Source organism: Marmota monax, unplaced genomic scaffold, assembly GCF_021218885.2.
Source record: "Marmota monax isolate L192 unplaced genomic scaffold, Marmota_monax_Labrador192_F-V1.1 WCK01_AAM20220418_F8-fsc00096, whole genome shotgun sequence".
Classification (NCBI taxonomy): Eukaryota; Metazoa; Chordata; class Mammalia; order Rodentia; family Sciuridae; genus Marmota; species Marmota monax.
The window spans coordinates 280,057-305,530 of record NW_026695236.1 but is presented as its reverse complement, the minus strand read 5'-3'; the positions used below and the strand labels follow the sequence as shown (position 1 = coordinate 305,530).

The 25,474-nt window shown below is 38.5% G+C and overlaps 1 protein-coding gene across 1 annotated transcript; it reads right to left on the bottom strand.

Moving 5' to 3' along the window:
* Positions 1 to 6,083: 6,083 nt before the first annotated feature.
* On the bottom strand, positions 6,084 to 18,949 carry LOC124089358 (tripartite motif-containing protein 64C-like). Its single transcript, XM_046439367.1, is given in 6 exon segments — positions 6,084 to 6,559; positions 15,001 to 15,098; positions 16,001 to 16,023; positions 16,804 to 17,034; positions 17,686 to 17,781; positions 18,530 to 18,949. Coding segments are annotated over 6 exon segments (1,344 nt in total).
* Between the last annotated feature and the right edge of the window lie 6,525 nt (positions 18,950 to 25,474).

The following is a 25,474-nucleotide window of genomic DNA, read 5'->3' as shown; positions in this document are numbered from 1 at the left end:
AAAATGGGTACAGGTTCAGGCAAACCAAAGATAACTACAAGATCCATGGGGTGTCAGAATCTTTTCAGGATGAAGCACAGGAACATAACAGAACATCTGGCAGATTTGAGAATGTCAAAAGTCAGCAACAAGGATTCATCAAAAAGTGTGGAGGGAAACTTTAACAACAACTTAGTAGGGTCATGGTTCATTCCAATGTGCAAGAAGTCCAGGATAAGACGTGAAGGGATTGGGACAATGTGGTTAGTATAATTCTCACACATAACTAGCCCTAAAAACCTTCCACAACAAATCTCTCTATGTAGAAAAAGGTACTAAGTGTAAAATGCATATTAAATGAAGGTGGTGCAAAATAATCAGAGATAGAAGATATTCTTACAAAATAAGTGGGAGAAAGAAACAGAATAAAGAGAGTGTAAAAAGTAAGATGTCAAATATTGGCATCTTCACAACAGGTTAGCTCTAGTTTGAGGATCCTAGAAAAGCTATCTTGACAATCCTTGTCTCATAAAAGTTAAAAAGACTAATTTCATAAAGATAATTAGAATAGAGAACATTTTCATTCATACTTACAAAGATTCTAAAGAAAGGACCTTTCAAAAAATAATAGACCTTATTTTTAGTAGTGGCCTCTAAAATTCCAGAAAGAACCTTGGTCATACGATTATAATGAGGTTGTTGACTGCAGTCCCAATCCTAGAAGAATTACATTTGAGCCATCCTGTCAGTCCTCTTCTTGGAAACTCTGACCCCACTTCACTAGGTCAACTGTGATTATTCACCTCAAGCAGTTCCTGACAGTTAATTCCTGTACTCTTTCCTGATCTTCTCTTCCTCAAACTTCCTCTTTTAGTGCTTACTGCAACACACCCCACCCACACTCTTTTTACCTGTCCTTGCTCAAAAAATACTTCATTCAAGAATCCCTGATATAGATCTCTATCTATCTACTATCTCCATCTATCCGTCCATCACTCTATCCATCCAGATACACATGTGGAGTGCATAGGATCCTAAATTATATGATGCTGCCACCCCCAGATCATTACTTTTCTACTTCATACAAAGAAATCTGGTATGTGTAACTGGAGATCAGAAATCAGCTCCAACATCTAACCTGTAATTCTATCACAAGTTTTTGGATTTAGGAAATGATTCAAGTAAATCAGCTATCCTTGGGGGATGGAGTTTGACAGTATAAGCCCCCAAAGGGTTGATTTTAACTATTCAATTTAACTCATAAGGGAATGCTGGAGATTAGACAATGTTTGAGGTAGCTAGCTGTCTTACTCTGAGGGGAAGACATGAATTGAAGTTTTCCTGTGTTCCTGTTAATAATGGTGAGAAATTTTGCTTACTGGGAACATTAATTATGTGAACTGGAGAAATCATGAATGCTAAATGTCTTAGGTTAGGGGATAAGGGGGCTACAGGAAGCCACTTGTGATTTTCACTGGCTCAAGTTTATCCACAACTTTAGGATTAAAGGGAATCCTCCATTCTCTCTGTGTACTTTGTGCCATTGAAGAGGGGATTGGGTTAAGAATTTGTGATCTTAAACCACTGAAATATTCAAAAAGATGAACCACCACTGAGACTTACAGAGGAAGCTGGTTTTCTGCAAGGCCACAGGACTTCTGCTCTGTCCTTGGGTGTTCTGTTGTCCCCAACTGTGCATTCGGATTTAACCAGAGAATTGAGAATGAAAACAACAGCAAAATGCTTCAGTCCTTCAGCTTGCCAGCGCTAGAGAACACACTGGAGAGCCATGATGCCAAAATCAGTGCTTATCTTCCCTGACACTGGAAATTCAGTGTTGTCCGTGGACTCAAACCAGGAAGGAGAGTACACAGCCAATTTCTCCAGACTCATGGGCGCAAAGGGGCTTACAGGGATTACTGAAAATTGACCACTGTGTTCAGCACATTAGTATGATGATTTAGGGTCCTCAGCACTTCCCCATTCCAGGTGATCCAATCTGGCTCTCTGCATTTTTCTTAAACTGAGATGGGTTCCTTGCAGCCTATCTGGGTACAGGACAGAACATTTCTTGGATGATGAAGTTAATGATGATGATGAAGAGAAGGAAAAGATTGCCTTGAAATCGGAAAGTGTACTCAGGATGCATCTAAAGATGTCAGCCAAGTAGGGAATCAGATGCATGGGATCACAAGAGAAAGCTGGACTGGGAATAATGCAAAAGAAAACCCTAACCCATTCAAACCTGGATTAGGCTTGCTACACTGTGGTTACTGATTCAAAATTTCTGAAATATTTATAGAGGAGGTGGTGAACTCCCTTGCCATCACCATCCCACTCCAAATAATATATTTCTGTTTGTAATCATAACTCCACAAATTTTATGAAAAAAGTGCATCCACATCAAAAGGACTTCCTCTTTGTTGGACCATTGATCCTTTGCCTGATACTGAGTTGTTAAAGGACAAATGGAGAGCAAGCAGAAATGACATGCATACACATGTTAACAGATAATCAAGAAAGTTAGAACTTTTATCCTGACTTTAACTAATATGCTATCAAGACAAACCAAGGATAGTATATAAATCTAATGTTAGTAGTAGATGAAGATATTAAAAGTATCAGAACATTAGGGAATGAAATGAAAATCTATTTTCCATTCTCTTCTTCCTCTTTTAATCAATTTGATTACAAAACATTCCCAGGCCTTTATATCATTATATACAATATAATATTAGATTTTAAACTCTAGCCAACTAGAGGATTCAAAAATAAAAGCCAATAAAATGGAATTTGGGGTATTATTATTATTATTTTCCCTGAAGTACTGGAGATTGATCCCAGAGCCTCACATATACTAGGAAAGCACTCTACCACTGAGCTACATCCCCAGGTTTTGTTGTTGTTGTTGTTGTTGTTTTGTTTTGTTTTGACATAAGGCCTCAGTTAGTTGCTCAGGTTTGCCTCAGTCTTGGGCTTCTGCTGCCTCAGTGTCTGGAGAAGCTGGTATTACACATGGGCACCATCCCACACCTGGCAATCAAAAGTCTTAATATAAACAGATTATTCATACCATGCCACAGAAGAGAATTTCCTCACTTCCTTCATTCATTATACTTTACCCTAGTAGTTTTTTGGGCTCTCATAAATAGTATGATTTCTGTTGGTTAAAAGCACAAATGCTCTCCAAGGGTGCATATGGTTATTATTTTCAAATTTCTAATCTAGATTATTGGTGGTTTTTATTGTTGCCTTACAATGTGAGATGAGAATAGAAAGGGAAGAAATAATTGACATGCAGCTGAGATGGTTGAAATCTGTGGAGTAAGCCAAGGAAACAGGGTTAATGGTCCCTCCTATGTGGCTGATTCTAAAAAGGAGGAGCTTCACCAAAATCCATACAATTGAAAGTGATATGAGCAGTACGATTTTTTTGGCAAGGATGTGGGGAAAATGTACATTCATACATTGATGTTGGGACTGAAAACTGGTGCAACCAATCTGGAAAGCAGTATGAATATACCTCAGAAAATTTGAAATGAAACCAACATTTCACCCAGCTATCCCACTCCTCAGTTTATACCCAAAGGAGTTAAAATCAGAATACTACTGTGATACAGCCACATCAATGTTTATAACATCTGAATTCACAATAGCTAAATTATGGAACCAACCTAGATGCCCTTCAACAGATGAATGGATAAAGAAAATGTGGATGCACAATGGAATATTACTTAGCCTTAAAGAAGAATGAAATTGTATCATTTGCAAGTAAGTGGATGGAGCTGGGGAATATTATGCTAAGTAAAATAAGCCAATCCCAAAAATCCAGAGGCCAAATATTTTCTCTGATAAGCAGACACAGATCCTGGTTTACTGGCTGAGACATTTGAATTTGCAACAACACAGTTCTGTAAAAAATTCCAGAATTTTTCCATTTGGGGTTAATTTGTTATATTTTTTTATTCTAAACTCCTGGAGATATATGCAATGTTATGGCTTTTGTAACCTTAATTTACAAGGTTATATTGTAAATTTACATTAGGTTTATATCAAAATCTAATGCCTTCATTCTTCTCTGACATTATCCAACTTCTAAAATTATTGAATATCATTTCCTTCTTGTATTTCTCAATGGACCTTGGAAAATACAAAGATCCTGGGTATGTTACAGAAAGCAGAAAGTTTAGCCTTTGGGAATTCAGTCCACATAAGTCAACAATGACATAGTCATTGATTACTAAAGGGAATGTTCCTTGGATCAGAGATTTTAATCATCTTTGCCTATGGAAGGGATCTAGTACAGCATTGCACCCCTGATCCTGAGGGTTCTCTTGCAACCCTTACACTCTGTGTTCTCCCTATACCTAGGGCATGTAGGATCTGGATATTGCTACCATGGTGATGAACTACTACCCCCACCCCGCTTCCCATCCTTAGGGAATGTTTCTATGTGTGTGTGTGTGTGTGTGTGTTTGTGTGTGTTTGTGTTTGTTTATTTGTTTGTTTGTTTTCACCTTCTTCTTCTCAAAACTGTGGGTTCCTTGGGGTGCCTGTGAACAAATCTCTTTTTATGTTTAGGTGGGGCTGGAGAGGATAATACAAATGGCTGAAACAAAGACAAGAATGAGTAAGTATATTTAAATTCATCCACATAAGAAGGACATTTGTGAATCAAATAACCTATTACCTCACAGCTTATTTTCAGCCAAATTGTTAACTAGCCACAAAGAATGATATTAACAATTCAAAATATATCTTCACTATCAACAAGAAAACAAATTTTGCAAAAATCAGAGATCAAGGTGTGAAAATACCTTTTCTAAATGCTTTGCTTTTTAGAGAGAGAGAGAGAGAGAGGGAGAGAGAGAGAGAGAGGGAGAGAGAGAGAGTTTTACTATTTATTTTTTTAGTTTTCAGCAGACACAACATCTTTGTTTGTATGTGGTGCTGAGGATTGAACCCGGGCCACACACATGCCAGGCCAGCGCGCTACCACTTGAGCCACTTCCCCAGCCCATGAATTACCTTCTAAGATTAACATTTTGGATAATAAGAATATGGTAGTACTACCCTTCTGATCTTGGAATTTAGAGTCTAGGGGCAATAAGTAAATATCAATTTGAGGAGCATTTGTTGCATGTTAGAAGATAGTATAGTATACTTGGAGTGTGGAATAAGAGAAACTATCCTGGTATATGGAGACAGAATGGCTTTCTTGAAAAACCTTTGAACTGAGATATGATGACTAGGACTTGCAGAAATTATCTGTCAGATACCTGGATCTACCCAGCTAGGTCAGATTTGAGAGAAATCTAATCACTTTAGCTACTTTCTGTTCATTAGTAAGCTAAGATATAAATCATTTCATCATTCTGCCACAGGTTTGATTAAAAAAATGTACATTAAACTCATAATTTTCATTGTTGATGAGCCTTGAAAGTTTTATACTAAGTGAGAAAAGATACAAAAACAACACATATCCATTTTCATGAACTTTCTGAAATACACAAATCCATAAAAACCTAAACAGAATTCCAGGTACTGCGAAGTGGGAATGAATGGGAAGTTAATGTTAATAGGTATTGAATTTTTTTGAAGGGAATGAAAAATAACCTCAAATCATTTAATGGTGGTTTCACAACACTTTATTAAAATAAAATTTAATGAGCAAATTTATAAATTCAACGCGGTTATCACAATTTATGGCCATAAAATGATTACACTTCCTTAACTTAAAACAGACCCCCAGACATCATGTGTAGGCATGTAACATAACATGAGAAACTCCCAAGAACACAGTTTCTTCAGACATGGGCATTCACCAAAAAATTATCATAGTTTTTTGAATTTTCTCGGTTATTTTCTTTCATTTTTACAAATTTATTTATCTTTTTTTCTTTTCTCATTACTGTGGATGAACACAGAGACTCACACAAGTTAGGAAAGTGCTCTACTACTGGCCTTCAACTGTCCCTTGACCCCCATTTTTATCTCTCTTTTAAATATCCATTCTGTCCTCAAAACTTGTGGTCCTCCTGTCACAGCTTCCTGTGTAGCAAGGATTAAGGGTATGTGAAACCATGCCTGGGAAAACCTCAATTTTATGGAGAACCAAAGACAAGAAAAGGAGTTAGAGGGGATGTGAAGGAGGAAGAAAAGAAACTGTAAATGAGGGAACCTCGGCAAACATCATAGAAGCTCAGAGTTTCATTTTCATAATCAAGAAATACTCCAACTCGACCTGCAGGCCTTTGCAAATAATGAATTAAAGAAGGAGAGTTGGTGGAGAGAATACAGTGATTGTTCTTCTTCGAGGAAAATAAGACAAAACCTTTCTTACCTTCAAAACTGTCACTTGTAAAATCTTTACACACACCTATAATCCAGTTGGAGGTGTTCCCCACATCCACCTCCCAATAGTGTTTACCAGAGTTAAAGGCCTCAACACCCCATATAACATAACTCTCCAGTGTCTGGGGATTTTCAGTTGCACCATCACCTCCAAATATCCTATTTCTAACTTCATCAGGAAGACTCATATAGCGATTGGCCCATCCTTGAATAAGTTCATTGTGTACTGAAAAAAAAAAAAATATCGGATCAGTAAATGGTGTCTGCATGCCTTGGGCAAAGATTATCTACCTACTCTATCTCTTTATTGACTCCTCCTTAAAGAAACTCTAGAGAGTAGAGAGATTTCAAACTCAATCATGTATGAAGAATGGTTCCTATGCCCTCATTAGCACCCAGAAATCTTTAAATTATCTTGGCAATCAAAAGAAAACTGAAAGTATTCTGTACTGTATGAAGGGTGATTTAATATCTACTTTTGGATGGTTTGTTTCAGAAAAAAACCCAAAAGTCCTTTTTTCTTTAGTAGAAATCTCTTCTTGAGTTGTTTTTTTTTTTTTTAAATTTTTTATTGTGGGTTGTTCAAAACATTACAAATTTCTTGACATATCATATTCCACACTTCGATTCAAGTGGGTTATGAACTCCCACCTTCACCCCATACACAGATTGCAGAATCACATCAGTTACACATCCATTGATTTACATATTGCCATACTAGTGTCTGTTGTGCTCCGCTGCCTTTCCCATCCTCCCGCCTCTCCCCTCCCCACCTCTCCCCTCCCCTCCCTTCCTCTTTCTCCACCCCCTCCACTGTATAACCCTGAGGGTCTCCTTCCATTACCATGCAATTTCCCTTCTCTCTCCCTTTCCCTCCCACCTCTCATCCCTGTTAAATGTTAATCTTCTTCTCATGCTCTTCCTCCCTACTCTGATCTTAGTTACTCTCCTTATATCAAAGAAGACATTTGGCATTTGTTTTTTAGGGATTGGCTAGCTTCACTTAGCATAATCTGCTCTAATGCCATCCATTTCCCTGTAAATTCTATGATTTTGTCATTTTTTAATGCAGAGTAATACTCCATTGTGTATAAATGCCACATTTTTTTTTTTATCCATTCGTCTATTGAAGGGCATCTAGGTTGGTTCCACAGTCTTGCTATTGTGAACTGTGCTGCTATGAACATCAATGTAGCAGTGTCCTTGTAGCATGCTCTTTTTAGGTCTTTAGGGAATAGACCAAGAAGGGGAATAGCTGGGTCAAATGGTGGCTCCATTCCCAGCTTTCCAAGAAATCTCCATACTGCTTTCCAAATTGGCTGCACCAATCTGCAGTCCCACCAGCAATGTACAAGTGTACCCTTTTCCCCACATCCTCGCCAGCACTTGTTGTTGTTTGACTTCATAATGGCTGCAAATCTTACTGGAGTGAGATGGTATCTTAGGGTGGTTTTGATTTGCATTTCTCTGACAGCTAGAGATGTTGAGCATTTTTTCATGTACTTGTTGATTGATTGTATGTCCTCCTCTGAGAAGTGTCTGTTCAGGTCCTTGGCCCATTTGTTGATTGGGTTGTTTGTTCTCTTATTGTCTAATTTTTTGAGTTCTTTGTATACTCTGGATATTAGGGCTCTATCTGAAGTGTGAGGAGTAAAGATTTGTTCCCAGGATGTAGGCTCCCTATTTACCTCTCTTATTGTTTTTTTTGCTGAGAAAAAACTTTTTAGTTTGAGTAAGTCCCATTTGTTGATTCTAGTTATTAACTTTTGTGCTATGGGTGTCCTATTGAGGAATTTGGAGCCCGACCCCACCGACTGTAGATCATAGCCAACTTTTTCTTCTATCAGACGGCGCGTCTCTGATTTGATATCAAGCTCCTTGATCCATTTTGAATTCACTTTTGTGCATGGCGAGAGAAAGGGATTCAGTTTCATTTTGTTGCACATGGATTTCCAGTTTTCCCAGCACCATTTGTTGAAGATGCTATCCTTCCTCCATTGCATGCTTTTAGCCCCTTTATCAAATATAAGATAGTTGTAGTTTTGTGGATTGGTTTCTGTGTCCTCTATTCTGTACCATTGGTCCACCCGCCTGTTTTGGTACCAGTACCATGCTGTTTTTGTTACTATTGCTCTGTAGTATAGTTTGAAGTCTGGTATTGCTATACCGCCTGATTCACACTTCCTGCTTAGCATTGTTTTTGCTATTCTGGGTCTTTTATTTTTCCATATGAATTTCATGATTGCTTTCTCTATTTCTACAAGAAATGCCGTTGGGATTTTGATTGGCATTGCATTAAACCTATAGAGAACTTTTGGTAATATCGCCATTTTGATGATGTTAGTTCTGCCTATCCATGAACAGGGTATATTTTTCCATCTTCTAAGATCTTCTTCTATGTCTCTCTTTAGGGTTCTGTAGTTGTCATTGTATAAGCCTTTCACCTCTTTTGTTAGGTTGATTCCCAAGTATTTTATTTTTTTTGAAGATATTTTGAATGGAGTGGTTGTCCTCATTTCCATTTCAGAGGATTTGTCGCTGATATACAGGAATGCCTTTGATTTATGTGTGTTGATTTTATATCCTGCCACTTTGCTGAATTCATTTATTAGTTCTAATAGTTTCTTTGTAGAGCCTTTTGGGTCTGCTAGGTATAGAATCATATCATCTGCAAATAGTGATAATTTAAGTTCTTCTTTTGCTATTTTGATGCCTTTAATTTCTTTCGTCTGTCTAATTGCTCTGGCCAGTGTTTCGAGAACTATGTTGAACAGAAGTGGTGAGAGAGGGCATCCCTGTCTTGTTCCAGATTTTAGAGGGAATGCCTTCAGTTTTTCTCCATTCAGAATGATGCTAGCCTGAGGCTTAGTATAGATTGCTTTTACAATATTGAGGTATGTTCCTGTTATCCCTAATTTTTCTAGAGTTTTGAACATAAAGGGATGCTGTACTTTGTCAAATGCTTTTTCCGCATCTATCGAGATGATCATATGGTTCTTATTTTTAAGTCTATTGATGTGGTGAATAACATTTATTGATTTCTGTATATTGAACCAGCCTTGCATCCCAGGGATGAATCCTACTTGATCATGGTGTACAATTTTTTTGATATGTTTTTGTATCCGATTCGCCAGAATTTTATTGAGGATTTTTGCATCTAGGTTCATTAGAGATATTGGTCTGTAGTTTTCTTTCTTTGAAGTGTCTTTGTCTGGTTTAGGTATCAGGGTGATGTTGGCCTCATAGAATGAATTTGGAAGTTCTCCCTCCTTTTCTATTTCCTGAAGTAGCTTGAAAAGTATTGGTATTAGTTCTTCTTTAAAGGTTTTGTAAAATTCTGCTGTATACCCATCCGGTCCTGGGCTTTTCTTAGTTGGTAGTCTTTTTATGGTTTCTTCTATTTCCTCAATTGATATTGGTCTGTTTAGGTTTTATATATCCTCCTGACTCAATCTGGGCAGATCATATGACTTAAGAAATTTATCCATGCCTTCACTATCTTCTAATTTATTGGAGTATAAGGATTCAAAATAGTTTTTGATTATCTTCTGTATTTCTGAAGTGTCTGTTGTGATATTGCCTTTTTCATCCCGTATGCTAGTAATTTGAGTTCTCTCTCTTCTTCTCTTCGCTAGCATCGCTAAGGGTCTGTCGATTTTGTTTATTTTTTCAAAGAACCAACTTTTAGTTTTGTCAATTTTTTCAATTGTTTCTTTTGTTTCGATTTCATTAATTTCAGCTCTGATTTTCATTATTTCTTGCCTTCTACTTCTTTTGCTATTGTTTTGCTCTTCTTTTTCAAGGATTTTGAGATGAAGTATGAGATCATTTATTTGTTGGTTTTTTCTTTTTTTAAGGAATGAACTCCAAGCAATGAATTTTCCTCTTAGAACTGCTTTCAATGTGTCCCATAGATTCCGATATGTTGTGTCTGTGTTTTCATTTATCTCTAAGAATTTTTTAATTTCCTCCTTGATGTCCTCTAAACCCATTGATCATTCAGTAACCTATTGTTCATTCTCCAAGTGATGTATGCTTTTTCCTTCCTTCTTTTATCGTTGATTTTCAGTTTCATTCCATTATGATCAGATAGGATGCATGGAATTATCTATACTCCTTTATATTGTCTAAGAGTTGCCCTGTGACATAATATATGATCTATTTTTGAGAAGGATCCATGTGCTGCTGAGAAAAAAGTGTAACTGCTTGATGTTGGGTGGTATACTCTATATATGTCAATTAGGTCTAGGTTATTAATTGTGTTATTGAGTTCTATAGTTTCCTTATTCAACTTTTGTTTGGAAGATCTGTCCATTGGTGAGAGAGGTGTGTTGAAGTCTCCCATGATTATGGTATGGTGGTCTATTAGACTCTTGAACTTGAGAAGAGTTTGTTTGATGAACATAGCTGCACCATTGTTTGGGGCATAAATATTTATGATTGTTATGTCTTGTTGGTGTATGGTTCCCTTAAGCAGTATGTAGTGTCCCTCTTTATCCCTTTTGATTAACTTTGGCTTGAAATCTATTTTATTTGATATGAGTATGGACACTCCTGCTTATTTCCCAAGTCCATATGAGTGATATGATTTTTCCCAACCTTTCACCTTCAGCCTATGTATGTCTTTTCCTATCAAATGCGTCTCCTGTAGGCAGCATATTGTTGGGTCTTGTTTTGTGATCCATTCTACTAGCCTGTGTCTCTCAATTGGTGAGTTTAAGCCATTAACATTTAGGGTTATTATTGAGATATGGGTTGTTCTTCCAGCCATATTTGTTTATTTCTGTTACTAAACATGGTTTGTTTTCCTCTTTGATTATTCCCCCCCCCCCTTTAGTGTCCTACCTCCCACTGTTGGTTTTCATTGTTATTTTCCATTTCCTCTTCCTGTAATGTTTTGCCAAGGATGTTTTGAAGAGATGGTTTTCTAGCTGCAAATTCTTTTAACTTTTGTTTATCGTGGAAGGTTTTAATTTCATCTTCCATCCTGAAGCTTAATTTCGCTGGATACACAATTCTTGGTTGGAACCCATTTTCTTTCAGTGTTTGAAATATGTTATTCCATGATCTTCTAGCTTTCAGAGTCTGTGTTGAAAGATCAGCTGTTATCCTGATTGGCTTACCCCTAAATGTAATCTGTTTCCTTTCTCTTGTAGCTTTTAAAATTCTCTCCTTATTCTGTATGTTGGGCATCTTCATTATAATGTGTCTAGGTGTGGATCTCTTATGATTTTGCACATTCGGCGTCCTGTAGGCTTCTAGGATTTGGGATTCTGTCTCATTCTTCGAGTCTGGGAAGTTTTCTCATATTATTTCATTGAATAGACTGCTCATTCCTTTGGTTTGGAGCTCTGTACCTTCCTGTATCCCAATGACTCTTAAGTTTGGTCTCTTAATGTTATCCCATATTTCTTGGATGTTCTGCTCATGGTTTCTTAACAGTCTTGCTGAGCTGTCTATGTTCTTTTCCAGTTGAAATACTTTGTCTTCATTGTCTGATATTCTATCTTCTAAGTGTTCTACTCTGCTGGTAGTATTCTCCATTGAGTTTTTAATTTGGTTTATTGCTTCCTGCATTTCTAGGATTTCTGTTTGTTTGTTTTTTATAACCTCTATCTCCCTGTATAGTTGATCCTTTGCTTCCTGGATTTGTTTGTGTAATTCATTGTCGAAGTGATCTTTCATTGTCTGATTTTGCTGTTTAATGTCTTCCTTGATACTCCAGATCATCTGAAGCATGTATATCCTCAATTCTTTATCTGACGTTCCATCTGCTGCAGCTGTTACCTCTTCTAATGTTGCGTTGACCTGCATTGCTTGTGGTCCTTTCTTTCCTTGTCTTTTCATACTGCTTGCGTATCTTTCCTGCAGGTGCGGGCGGCGGCTCTGCTCTCTCCTTATTCCAATTGGGGTGTCGTTGCTACCACGCCGGCAGGTCACTGGGCCTCTTCTGGGCGCTGGCGGTGGCTCTGTTCTGCCCCTATTACAATTGGGGTGACGAGTGTACCACGCCGGCAGGGCATCGGGCCTGATCCGCCGGTCGGTTGCAGGTTTGCCTACCCTGCAGGCGCGGGCGGCGGCTCTACTCTGCCCCTACTCCAAATGGGGTGACGTGTCTGTCATACCGGCAGGCCACTGGGCCTGTCCCGCTGGTCGGTCGCAGATCTGCCCACCTTTCGGGCACGGGTGGAGGCTCTGCTCTGCCCCTACTCCAATTGGGGTGTCGTGACTACCCCGCCTGCAGGACACTGGGCCTGTTCCTGGCACGGGTGGCGACTCTGCTTTGCCCCTACTCCAATTAGGGTGGTGTGTGTACCACGCCGGCAGGCTCCTGGGCCTGATCCACCGGTCTGTTGCAGGTCTGCCTACCTTGGAGGCGCGGGCGGCGGATCTGCCCTGCCCCTCCTACCACGCCTGCGGACCCCTGGGCCTGATCTGCAGGTTGGTCACAGGTCTGCTCACCCTGCGGGCACAGGTGGCGGTTCCGCTCTGCCCCCACTCCAATTGGGGTCACGTGACCACCACACCGGCAGGGCCTGATCCGGGCATGGGAGAAGGATCTGCTCTGCCCCTACTCCAATTGGGGTGATGTGTGTACCACACTGGCAGGCCACTGGGCCTGACCCGCCAGGCTGTCACAGGTCTGTTTACCTTGCAAGCACGAACGGCGGCTCTGCCCTGCCCCTCCTACCACGCCCATGTACCACTGGGTCGCGGGTCTGCCCACCTTGCGGGTGTGGGTGGCGGCTCCGCTCCGCCCCCTCTCCAATTTGGGTCATGCGGTCACCACGCTGGCGAGCCGCTGGGCCTGCTCCGGGCGCTGGCGGCGGCCCGGCTCCTCCCCTCTGGCTCAACGACAAATTGAGGAGACTCGGGTGTCTGTGCCTCACCCCCCCTACCAGGAGGCCAACTGTTTCTGTCGCCGCTGGTATTGATGAAGTTCTCTCCTCCGCCGCTTTCTGATGACATCAGATCTCTGCCATGTTGGTATCCTATGCGAATGGCAGCATTTTGTTCCCCTTGCCTGGCAACCAAAGCAACGGGTGAGTCCTGACCGGCCCTCAGCAGGACCCGGACCGAGAAGCAGTTTCCCCGGGCTCCTAGCCCCGGGCCAGGGACGTTCCGGGAGCCGGAACTCGGCCGCTCCATGCTCTGTGTAAGCTCCTATAAGAGTAGGCTCCAGGAAGCAGTCCCCGCGGGCTCAGTTCCGGGAGCCGGAATTCAGCCGCTTAGTGCTTGGTGTATGCTCTGATAGGAGCAGGGTCCAAGAAGCAGCCTCCGCAGGCTCCGCAGCCCTGGGCCAGGGCGGTTCCGGGACGGTTCCGGGAGCCGGAACTCGGCCGCCCCGCGCTTGGTGTTCACTCCGATAAGATCAGGTTTTAAGAAGCACCCAGGCACTGAACCCTAGCAATCTGTCTGCAAGCCGCAGGCGAATGGCAGCCTGAAATTACCTGTTCTATGGCTGAATGAGCTGCGGTCAGTCGAAAACAGGGATGGTGACGTCAGCTTTCCAACATGGTGGCTGCTGGCCTCCTCTGTGGTCTGACCGGTGTGGAGAACCGAGATGGACCGCTTCCTTCCCCCGTCTCGAACCCAGAATTCAGCCCTGAGTACGGTGCTTGCACGGCTGGCAGAAACTGCAGCGCTGTATCCCTGCGTCGCTATCTCCTCGTTTCCCAGCGCGCACTGCAGACTCTAGCCGCGGGGCAATTTGCTGAATAAGCAGTGTTACCCTCCGTGTGACAAACCTCTCGCGTTTGAGTCCCCGTAGCCGATCCTCGTGCGATAGAAATCCTTCTTCCAGGTTCCAGAGCACCCCACTATTGCTGGAAATTCCTAACAAGATATCCTTTAGCTGTCCTGACTTGTCATACTCCCACACAGTGAAGCAGCACACGGGGGCAATGCACTCCCCTCGCCGCCATCTTCCTAAATCCTTGAGTTGTTTTTAATACCATTAATAAGTAGACATCACTTTGCTATGATTGTGCCTGCTTCATCATCACACATCAAATAATTTGAGGGAAAGCAACCATCTGTACCCTTTACTGAAAATCATCTCTCACTTCCATTATCTACTGAGACCATACATTCAATTAAAGTTGGATTTCAGCCTTCTGATATCTAGATCTCTTCTCTAGTGGGGCACGAACATGTCTGGGTCATGTTCAAAGATCACTTACCTTTCAGTTGTTTTGAAACCCATCTGATGGTATTAAAATTGTTCCATTTATGAGAAATTTAGTCATTTTTTGGTTCATTAAAAACTTATATTTTATAAATAGTAATTATTATTTGCTCATTGCACATCATAAACACACTTGGAATATAGAATAGATTGAAAACCACAAATATCATATTTAAATCTTCAAAATTAGAATAAATTGAAATAACACAAAATATTGATGGCTGCTCTGAGAAGTAAGCATTGCATTGCTTAATAGCCACAAAACACCAATAATATTCCTTCTCTTGTACTGTCTGTATCAGAAATAAAATATGTATCTGAACTATGAGTTAACCAATGTGGTCTTGATCACTGTATTATGACTAGACAGGAAAAGAAGATATAAATGTTTTCATTTCAAAAAATTAAAAATGGAAAGCATCTTTTTTGAGGAACCTACTAAAATAATTGAACCTGACTGCCAGAGGGCCCACTCCTACCTCGGAACTTGTTCAGCATATCCAAGATTCCAGTGATGTGTAATGAAGAGAGCTCTGGGTTCACTGGCTAGAGCTTCTGCATCTCCAGCAACTCGATTCTGTAAAGAAGGACATCAGTTACACTTTCAAACCAAAGATCATACACAAAATCATTACAAAATTACCACTTTTAATCCAAGATATTGTAGAAATTGCCCATGTTGGTGAATTAGGTATACATTTTATTCAACACTCTTGGGATTATATAATACTTTTTTTTCTAAATCAGATGTACTAATATCCAGTCTTTATTTTTCTCAAACATTATCAAACTTAAAAAAATTGATTGTCATCCCCTCCCTGTATTTCTGAATCAACCTTGGGAAATGCAAAGATCCTGGATATCTTACAGAAAGCAGATTGTTCAACCTTTGGAACTTTGGTACACAGAGGTCACCAATCATACAGTCATTGGTTTATAAATAGGAAAGTTCCTAGAGCCAGCAAATTTGATCATCTCTGCCCATGGAGGGAATCTAGTACAGCCTGGTAGCACTGATCCTGAGGGTTCTCAGGCAGCCCTTCCCCTCTGAAAAGGGGCTTTGCCATGATGAAACAGGATCTGGTCATTGTTACTCATGGTAATGAAGCTCTCCTCCTTTTCCCACGCTAGGGAGTATTATTCGTTCCTATCTTGTTTATATTCTACCTCACTAGAATTGGAATCTTTTGTGTGATACCTTACAAAAATCTCCTTAGTCAGGTTTATTGGGACTGGGCTGGAGTCCATAGAAGAAATGGGTGCAACAAAGCCCAGAACACCAAATCATTCTTAGGTATAGTTGAATTCAGCCACAAAAGGACATTTTTGAGACCAAGGAACATATTACCTCAGAGCTTCTTTTCAAACAAAATATTAAATATCTACGGACAAAGATGTTAATAACTGAAAACAAAAATTTCTCTTCTTCAAGATAAGAACAAGTTTCTCATAAACCAGAGATTAATACATAAAACTCACCTTTCAAATATGTCCCCTAAGTCCTAAAAGGAAAAAAGAAAGAGATAATATTAATAAAGTGAACACTGTTTTTCTGCATTCTCTCTGGTACTTTGTTCTCTCTCTCTCTCTCTCTCTCTCTCTCTCTCTCTCTCTCTCTCTCTCTTTCTCTGTGTGTGTGTGTGTATGAGTGTTTATGTGTGTGTGTAACATTTTTTTTTCTCTGAATAATCACGTTAGACTATGTTAATACCAAAGCCAAAATTAAATGTGAAAGACAGCCTTGATGTGCACTGAGAAGGATGGAGCTTACAAAGGATCTGTGCAGTAATGCAACAGGACATAGTTTCCAGTGTCACTCGACTCCTTTCTTAGTTCCCAAAACAGATTTGACCATCTCTGAAAATTAAAACTACACAGTGACCTATTTGAAAAATAGTGCATTGTAATTGATTAACAAACTCTGTACATCTTGTCTAAGAGAGGGGCAAAGCCTCAGCTGCTTTTGGGCAGGAGAACAGAGTGTGATAATGGAGTTGGGAAACATAAACTGAATATTTCCTCAACAAAATTAACTTTCCTATGATCACTGAGTTTTGAATAATTCGCTGTGGGTATCATAGTCTTAATGATACAAGAATTTTGTCTGGTTTACCTTCTAAATGACTTACAGTCTCTCAAGATTAACAGAATTTACAGAGACAGTGATTGGACAATGATGGGTGTAAAGGATCTCCTGTCACTCAGCTCAGCACAGTGGGGTCTGCAGACAATATTGCCCAGACAAAAATTCCTCTCTCTCAGGAAGAACCCTCCTTGGTCACCTGGAGCAACTCCATGTCAGATTTGTGGTACAACTCAGTAAGCTCTCTGTACATTTCCTTCAGCTTTTCTCTGTGTTGATCTATTCTGATTCCACTGTCTCTGAGCTGCTGTAAAATTTCCTGTGCTTCTCTTTCTAGTGTCTCCAGTTGAAATCTCTCCTCTTCAAGGAGAAATGGATGCATCATTTGATATTGAACTTTGATCATGTTCCTCCTTAAAACTACATAGTCCTGCAGATATATTCATTAAAAAAGATTACACTCAAAAGAAAATGTAAAACTTCAAATATTATTGTCTTAGCATCAAGCAAGTACTTCATATTCTTTCCACCTGATGCCTGCAAAGTGTCTTAAATATTTACTAGTACTGTTTACTGGACTTTCTGCTTCCTGACTCTCTCCTGATTAAATTAAGACCTCTGCAGGATCCCAGGCTATCTCCCTATGATGCCACTTCAGTGTTCTTAATGAATTATTTCTTCTTTACCTCAATCTTCTCTTTTATTTTTGTTCCTTTGTCTGATTCTTCTACATATTTTAAAATATTTTTATACACACTGTTTTGTGAATTTAGAAAAATACTCCACGTTGCCAATAGCTGAAAATCTATTTGTTTTCCGACTCTAGCACTAAGACTGTCTTATTCTCAGTGTCTGGGAAGATTTATCCAAATCTCCAAAGTTGTACAAGAAAAAAGCGTCATACCTCATTCACCCTATATACTAGTATTCTTCACACTAGCTTGTGTTGGTCACTACATTTTTAATATTACTACATGTCACTGCCTTGTCTGAGAGGAACACACTATCCTTCAATGTTAGCTCCAATTTAGCTGATAGCATCATTTTAATCTGCATAAAAATAAAACCTTTTCAAACTTACCACAAAGGACTCAGATTTTCTAATTTCTTTATTTAGATTATCTTGCATCTCCTTAGTCTTTTGCCATAAAGGATCCATTTTCTTTACAATTTTCTCCTGCAAAATTACCATAGGCTTTTAGTGATAGGGAAGACAGTCTTGTAGGTTTCATCTTTTGTGTGCTAGAATAAAGCAGTGTTTGGTAGAACAGTAATCTTGAGTTTTAAAGAGTCAATTTTTGCAAAATAGTCCAAATTAATTTTACTATTGGGTAAAGTAGAAGAAAAAATAAGATTTTTAAAGGAGTCCATAAATAATACAGTCTATTTACCAAGAAAGCAGTTTTTATATAGTCTCACTATAAAAGGGTTTGGGCTTCAGTAACAGAAGTTCATGTTCCTAGTGCTAGCCATCTGCTGTACTGCTGCACAATTTCACACATTTGAACAATATATTTACTTTTTAATTTGTTTTTCAGTACTGGATACTGAAAAAAAATTTCTCACATAGTACTCAATAATTTACCTCTGCACTATATCCCAGCCCTTTAAAAAAAGAAAAGAAGGAGAGTGTCTTGCTAAGCTGCCCAAGTTGGCCGCAAACTTAGCATCCTCCTGCCTACATTTGCTGAAGAGCTAGAATTATTGGCATAGACACCATGCCCTGTTTTTTGGATAATATTTCTAGAGAAAATTCCCTTCATGAGCATTCAACCTATTTATGATTTTAGTGTCAAATTGATCAGCATTTATACAGCACATTTTCATGGAAACATCACCACCTCTACCATCTGCATGCTTATCTGCCTCATTATGAAGAGTCTTCATCCTTCTCTTTGATCTGGACCCTACAGGTTCTAGATTACATCACTCACCCTGTTCTCCTCTGCCACGCAGGCAAGTGGGCTGTAGCTATGAACTGGGTATTCCGGTGATTCAGAGCAGGGTGCAGAGAGCAGACTCTTGTCCAACTCACAGAAGAGCCGCTTTGTCTCCCCGTTTCTCCTGCAGAGCTGCTCCCCAGAGCTGCTGACAGAGCGAGGTCTGGCCTGTCTGGCGAGAGAGGCCAGCTTCTTCAGGGCAGTGTTGGTCCTGTAGTCTGTCTTCTCTGCTATTTTTCTGCACTCAGGGCAGCACCTGGGTGTTTGGGCTTCCTCCCAGCAGAAGTAGAGGCAGGGTCGGCAAAAGGTGTGTCCACAGTCTATGGTGATGGGTTCTAAGAAGTAATTCACACAAATGGAGCATGTGAGTGCACTCTGGAAGTCTTGCAAGGCATGAGAATCCATGTTTCTGAAACCAAAAATATAGAGGGTGGAGCAAGAGGAAAGAGGGAGACAAGAGAGTGTTATCCTTCTATCTTGAGAAAATTACAATTATAAAAGGACTTTGGTCACTGCTTTTTCAGTTGAGTCATGCATAATCTTTCTATTAACTTCCTGCAATACAAATCTAGATATAAAAAATAAAGACAGGTTGAGTTTCTTCTATGACACAAATGACAAAATGAGATGATCATGATCTAGATTTAAAAAAAACAACAACAAAAAAAAAACTTTCTCATTAATTTGGGCAAGTTTAATACTGGGACAAAGAAAGTTTAGGATGATTTCAGACTTACATTAGGTGTTTGCTCTGGATACCCATATAAAATCAATCTCTCTCTTTCTCTCTCTCTCTCTCCCTCTCTGATTCAATGACTATGGTAAATGTAAAGACAGTCTTTATGACATATGTCTATGCTTTCCACCTCTCAACCCATAGATGTACTTTTCTAAAGACAATTAAAATTAAGATTAATTCATTTGAAGATTGCTTGACTTAATCACTGTTGGCTTCAACTTACAACTCCTGAAACTACAAACAGGTAAATTTATGCTTCAAACCATAATTAAACAATATATTTCAAAAAAGAAAATGAAAGTGGGATGTATCAATGCACCTCTTATCCAGCTATTTTGGAGGCTGAGGCAGGAGGATTAAAAGTGTGAGGCCAACCTCAGCAATTTATTGACATACTGTCTCAGAATAAAAAAATAAAGGGTTGCAAATGTAAGTCAGTTGTAGAGAAATCCTGTCTTCAATCCTTATTATCAATAAGAAATGAATTAAGTTTTAAATTGAAAATTAGAATATAAATTCTGGGGATGTAATCAGTGGGAGAGCACTTGCCCAGCATTTGTAATGTCCTGAGTTTTAGCCCAAGGACTGAATAGGAAATTAAAAAGAAAATTTCTATTACTTCTCATTAAAGAAAATAATATTTCTCAGAATCAGTTCTGATCATCAGAGTGTCTTCATATTTTCAGAAGATGGATGCACATTCTACAGTAATAATCAGCAATAATTCATCCATTGTTATTTAAAATAAAATCAACAGGAAAGCCCAGTGCAGTGGCACATCCCAACTATTCCAGCTGTTGGGGAGACTGAGGCAAAAGGACACTAAGTCCAAGGCCAGCCTGGGCACCTCAGTGAGGCCATTTCAAAATGAGTTGTGACACAGTGGTAGATTAGCCCTGAGTTCAATCCCCAATACCAAAAAAAAAAAAAAAAAAATTGTGACAGTGAGAGAGAGAGAATTAATTTACAATGGTAACCATGGTGCTTTCCTCTCCAGAGACTACCCTTCAGTTTAGAGATGCCTTGATGAAGCATGATCAATTCATCTTAATTTCTAGTTTTTTATCTAGTGATCAAATTTCCCACTTGAAAACCTCTACAAGTTTGTTGCATCTACTGGGGTACTTGTCAAATCTAGATTGCAAACTGAAGGTTTTAAAGGGACAGCAAATAGTACTTTCACATCAAGGGTTTTACAATCAAATCTATACCTTAAAATTCTAATCCAACCATGGTGGCACACGCCTTTAATCCCAGTGGCTCTGGAGCCTGAGGCTAGAAGATGGAGTGTTCAAAGCCTCAGCAAAAGCAAGGAACAAAGCAACTCAATAGTACCCTGTCTCTAAAAAAAATACAAAATATGGCTGGTGACATGGCACAATGGATGAGTGCCTCTGAATGCAATATTTGGTACTCACTAAAAAAAATCTAAATAGATGTGCATAATACTATTACATGCATAAAAAATATGTTGAACATTTTAAGCATTTTATGGGTTCTAAATTTGATAATACTGCAAAAATATTTCATTTCAGATCTGGAAAATCTAATAAAACACAAGGTAGGGCTGGGATGTGGCTCAAGCGGTAGCGCGCTTGCCTGGCATGCGTGCGGCCCGGGTTCGATCCTCAGCACCACATACAAAGATGTTGTGTCCGCCGATAACTAAAAAATAAATATTAAAATTCTTTCTCTCTCTCTCTCTCTCTCCCTCTCTCACTCTCTCTTTAAAAAAAAAACACAAGGTAATAGAATAAAAATTATTCAGATCACTTTACAGAAACAAATATTTTTAAAAAGGTATATATATATATATATATATATATATATATATATATATATATATATATATATCAGGAAAAACAAAGTAGTTTTTTCCACTTGGACAAACCCAATTAAGTTGAAAAGTGAATTCAAACAATTTTTAGGAAAGAAAGTAAACTGAAAAGCTTTTCTTCTAAGTATCCAACTCACCAGAGTCCGCTTTAAGAAAATTCATGTCTGGAAGTGAGGAAAATTTGTCAGTAACACTCAGGTCTCCAAAGCTCAGCAGCTGAAAATTTGGGCTGCTCCTTAGAGGAACCTCAGAGGAAAAACCATTCTCCTGAGAAGTGCCCTACTTAAATACCTGAGACTCACCTAAGACCACACCCACTATAGGTTACCTCTTCTAAAAGTGCTGGATCACACTATGAGATCACAGTGATTGGCTTTATATAAGAGAGTAAACAACTTTGATGAGATTTGGGGTCAGACACAAGAAAGTTCACATGACTTAGGTTTTGCAAAGAGACATTTTAACTGAAACAATTATTTTATTAAATGATACTTTGTTTTACAACAATAACATCTCAATTAAAAAACATTGATTTATTTTTCTACTGGTGTTTAAAGTTTGAAATATCTGATTTTGATTTCTTGCTATTCTGTTACTTCTTTCTTTTTTTTTGTTTTCTCTCTCTCTCTCTCTCTCTCTCTCTCTCTCTCTCTCTCTCTCTCTCTTTGGTACTCCTTATCACTGAACTGACAGTGAAAACCATTGTATGGCATGGTGGTGCACGCATTTGACCTCAGCTATGGAAATGTAGTTAAGTGGTAGAGTATCATCAAAAGTATTAAGGAAATAAGTCTTCTCAAACCTACACTAAATTTGGGGTAAATTTTTTCTACTCAATTAAAGAAATGTTTAGTTTACCAAAAGCAGATCTGTGGCAGAGTTAAGTTCAGGACTTTCTTTTGTTATAAACTGGGATGGAGCTTGGCAGTGTGATAGAGTAAACTTTCAAGGTCATCCACTTTGTGTTTCTTTGGCATCTGCCAAAGATCTGTTTTTATAAAACCCAAGTGTCATAGGTAATTTCATAAAGAGAAAGATCTGTCCTAAATCTGATGGATTGAATTTTTAAAAATTAATTTCAGATAAGAAAATGATAAGATACACACACAAACACACACACACACACACACACACACATAAACAGCCATATTGTACTAAGAATGATGAAATAATAGAAATCAACATGTTAGAGGAATAATGAATGATTCTACTTCCAGTAAAGCTTCAGAATTATTCTTCAGTGTTTTTCTTGTACTCAAGTATTTTTCTTGTTCTCAATTGTTTGATTATTTTTTTGTTTGTTCAGGGTATTGGAAACTGGTTCCAGTGGTGTTTTGCCACTGGGTTATATCTCCATCCTGTTAATGTTATTTATTTTGAGACCAGGTCTTACTAGATTGCTTAGAATCTCACAAAATTGCTGAGTCTGGCTTCAAACTTGCAATCCTCTGTCTCAGCCTATTGAGTTGATGAAATTAAAGGTGTGTAGCACCAAGCCAATCTCTAGTCCTCAGTCTTAAATAACACTCTGGATTCAGGTTTTTAGAGATGGAAAATATTAATGAGAAGCTTAATTAAGTTCTTCTATACTTGATTTTCTGAATTAATCCCAAGACATAGTTACATTATTAGGTAGTCTTGAGCTCTTTATTCTCTCCAAGCTTAATTTTTTAAATTTTCTTTTTCTTTTTTTAAGCTTAATTTTTAAAAAATTTTATTTCTCCATAACTTTAGCACTTCAGAAAGATGTTATGAATATAAAAGAGCCAGGATTAATGCATTACCTGGGACACAGTAAGCACCATATAAAGTTTTATCTGTCATTAAGACAGCAAAAAAATCCTAAAAGACTTTAATATCATTTATTTACAGATACAAAATTTGATATAAAATGTATAATCAGTTTATAACGAAGAACTAGAAAACATTCTTATTTTATTATGGCAACAAAGACCCCTGGAGATGGTCCTCTGAGGTATTTATGAAATGGGATCATCCTTTTATGGTTATGAATCTGAATCTCCCCATACTGAGCATCTGTGGGGGCAGTAAACCTCTGTTGTCAGTGTGTCTGGGCTGCTCACTCACACTCTTTCCAGAGAGGAAAATGAGAATCAAATAACCCAAGGGCAAAGAATTGTAATATGCTTTAACAAAGAAAGTACAGTGCTCTGGCTCTGAGTGGGGCACTTTTCTCAGGATTGGCAGTTTGTCTTGGTGGAGAATCAATAGACTTGACTAGCAGTTGCTTAGGGAGCTGATTTCAAAATACTCAATTAATGCTTAACCTAGACCCACTGGTTCTTATTTTGTCAACCCCTATGAATGACTGAGCACTAAGCACATAGTCTTTGAATTAAGCTACAATAAAAACATTGCCTACTGGGTGTCAGGGCAGCTGTGCAGTAAAACCTTCTGTTTTCTATCACTGATTTCTGGCTTGTTATAACATTAACTGGATTCAATTGTCAGAACCAAAAAAAAAAAATAAGCAAATACATACATAAATGCGGTATTAGATCAAAGAAGTGGTACACTCCCTCAAATTTCATGATTAAATTAATATCTACTGGAAATTGATCATTTAATGTGGGCTGCCTTCACTTTAATTGAGGATTTTTGTTGGTTAGTATATATGAAGAATTTAGCCATTGTCCAACATGATGAGTATATTTAATAATAATACATTGTGTGTTTGGAAAATAGTATGGCAGTGGATGTCAAGTATTTTATCTATCTATCTATCTATACTTACATACATACCAGGGATAGAACCCAGTGGGACTTAACTGCTGATCCAAATCCCCATTTTAAAAAAAAAAATTAAAATAAGGAAGGTCTTACTGAGCATGCTTTAGAGCCTCAGTGTTTTAATGAGGCTGGCTTTGAACTTGTGACCCTCTGTCCTCAGCCTCTTGAGCAGCTGGGATTATAGGCCTGCACCACCATGCCTGGAGGATGTTAAGTATTCTTATTACAAAATAGCTATGTGATGAATAGGTTATGCATAGATTAATTAGATATAGATTTGGTGATTTCACAATGTGTCTGTACTTCAAAGTATCATGTTTTCATGAGTCTATACAATTTTATTGGTCAAATAAAAATATAAGATTAAATTTAAATGTTTCTGAAATAGATTATGTAACACTGTGCTGCATTTACCTTTTAAAAGAAATTTTTTATAGTGTCTCAATGGTTGCTCAGGTAGTCTCTAATTCCTGTGCTCATTTGAGTTAGAACTACAGGCACACACCATGATACCCACACTATATGGCTCTTAAAATATTAATGTTTAGGCATGACAGCCTCTGCCTGTAGTTCAGCTACTGTGGAAGTTGAGGCAGGAAGAATGTACAGTCCAGGCCAACTTTAGCAATTTAGCCAGGCCCTAAGTAATTTTGGAGACCCTGTCTCAAAACAAAATAGAAATAGTTCTGGAAACATGGATCAGTGGTTAGTTCTCCTGGGAATGGGAATTGTCAGAACCAAAAGTAAATAAACAAATACATGTATAAATGCTGGATTAGTTCAAAGAAGTGTATCACTCCCTCAAATTACATGATTAAGTTGATGTCTAATGGAAATTGAGAGTTTAATGTCAGCTGCTTTCACTATAATTGAAGTCTTTTTGTGGTCAGTATGTATTTTATTCAGTGACTGATAAATTGGAATGCATTCTTTTATTCCTTATTTAGTAACAACATGTTCTAGGCATCAAGGACAGACCACAAAAAAAGCATACTACTCTATGGAAACTAACTGCTCTCAGGAAAGAGCAAATATTTACTTATAGAGCAAAGCATTGAATAGATAGGGTAAGGAATAATCACATTCAATAAGGTTGAGTGTTATGAAGAAAAATACTGTTCACTGTGGTCGGAAATACTGAAGAGTTTACCCAGATTAGTATAAGAAAAAAAAATCTGACTTTAGAGATAAAACATGATTAGGGTGTGGTGGGCAGGGATAATCAAGTGGGAGAAAGTGTAAGTTCAAACGACTGAACTGAACCATCGAGTGTGGAGTGAGGTGACAGAAGAGTGGAATAAATGAAGGATATAAAGTTAGGCACAGCCAGAATATTGAGGACCATGGAGATCCCTGCAAGTCTTATAATTTTGAATACATTTCCCTATTGAATATGGAATTTTGAAAACATTCCTATGCCCATTGTTTCATGTATATAGAAATGACTTGTTGATATATACACAACCTAGAAGACAATACAACCTATTTAGAGACTGAGATCCTTCAATATATAAAGAGTTCATTCAAAGCAACAACTTAATTAAAATGGGCAAAGGATGTCAAAAATTTCCAAACACATGAAAAGATGTTCCATTTTATGCAT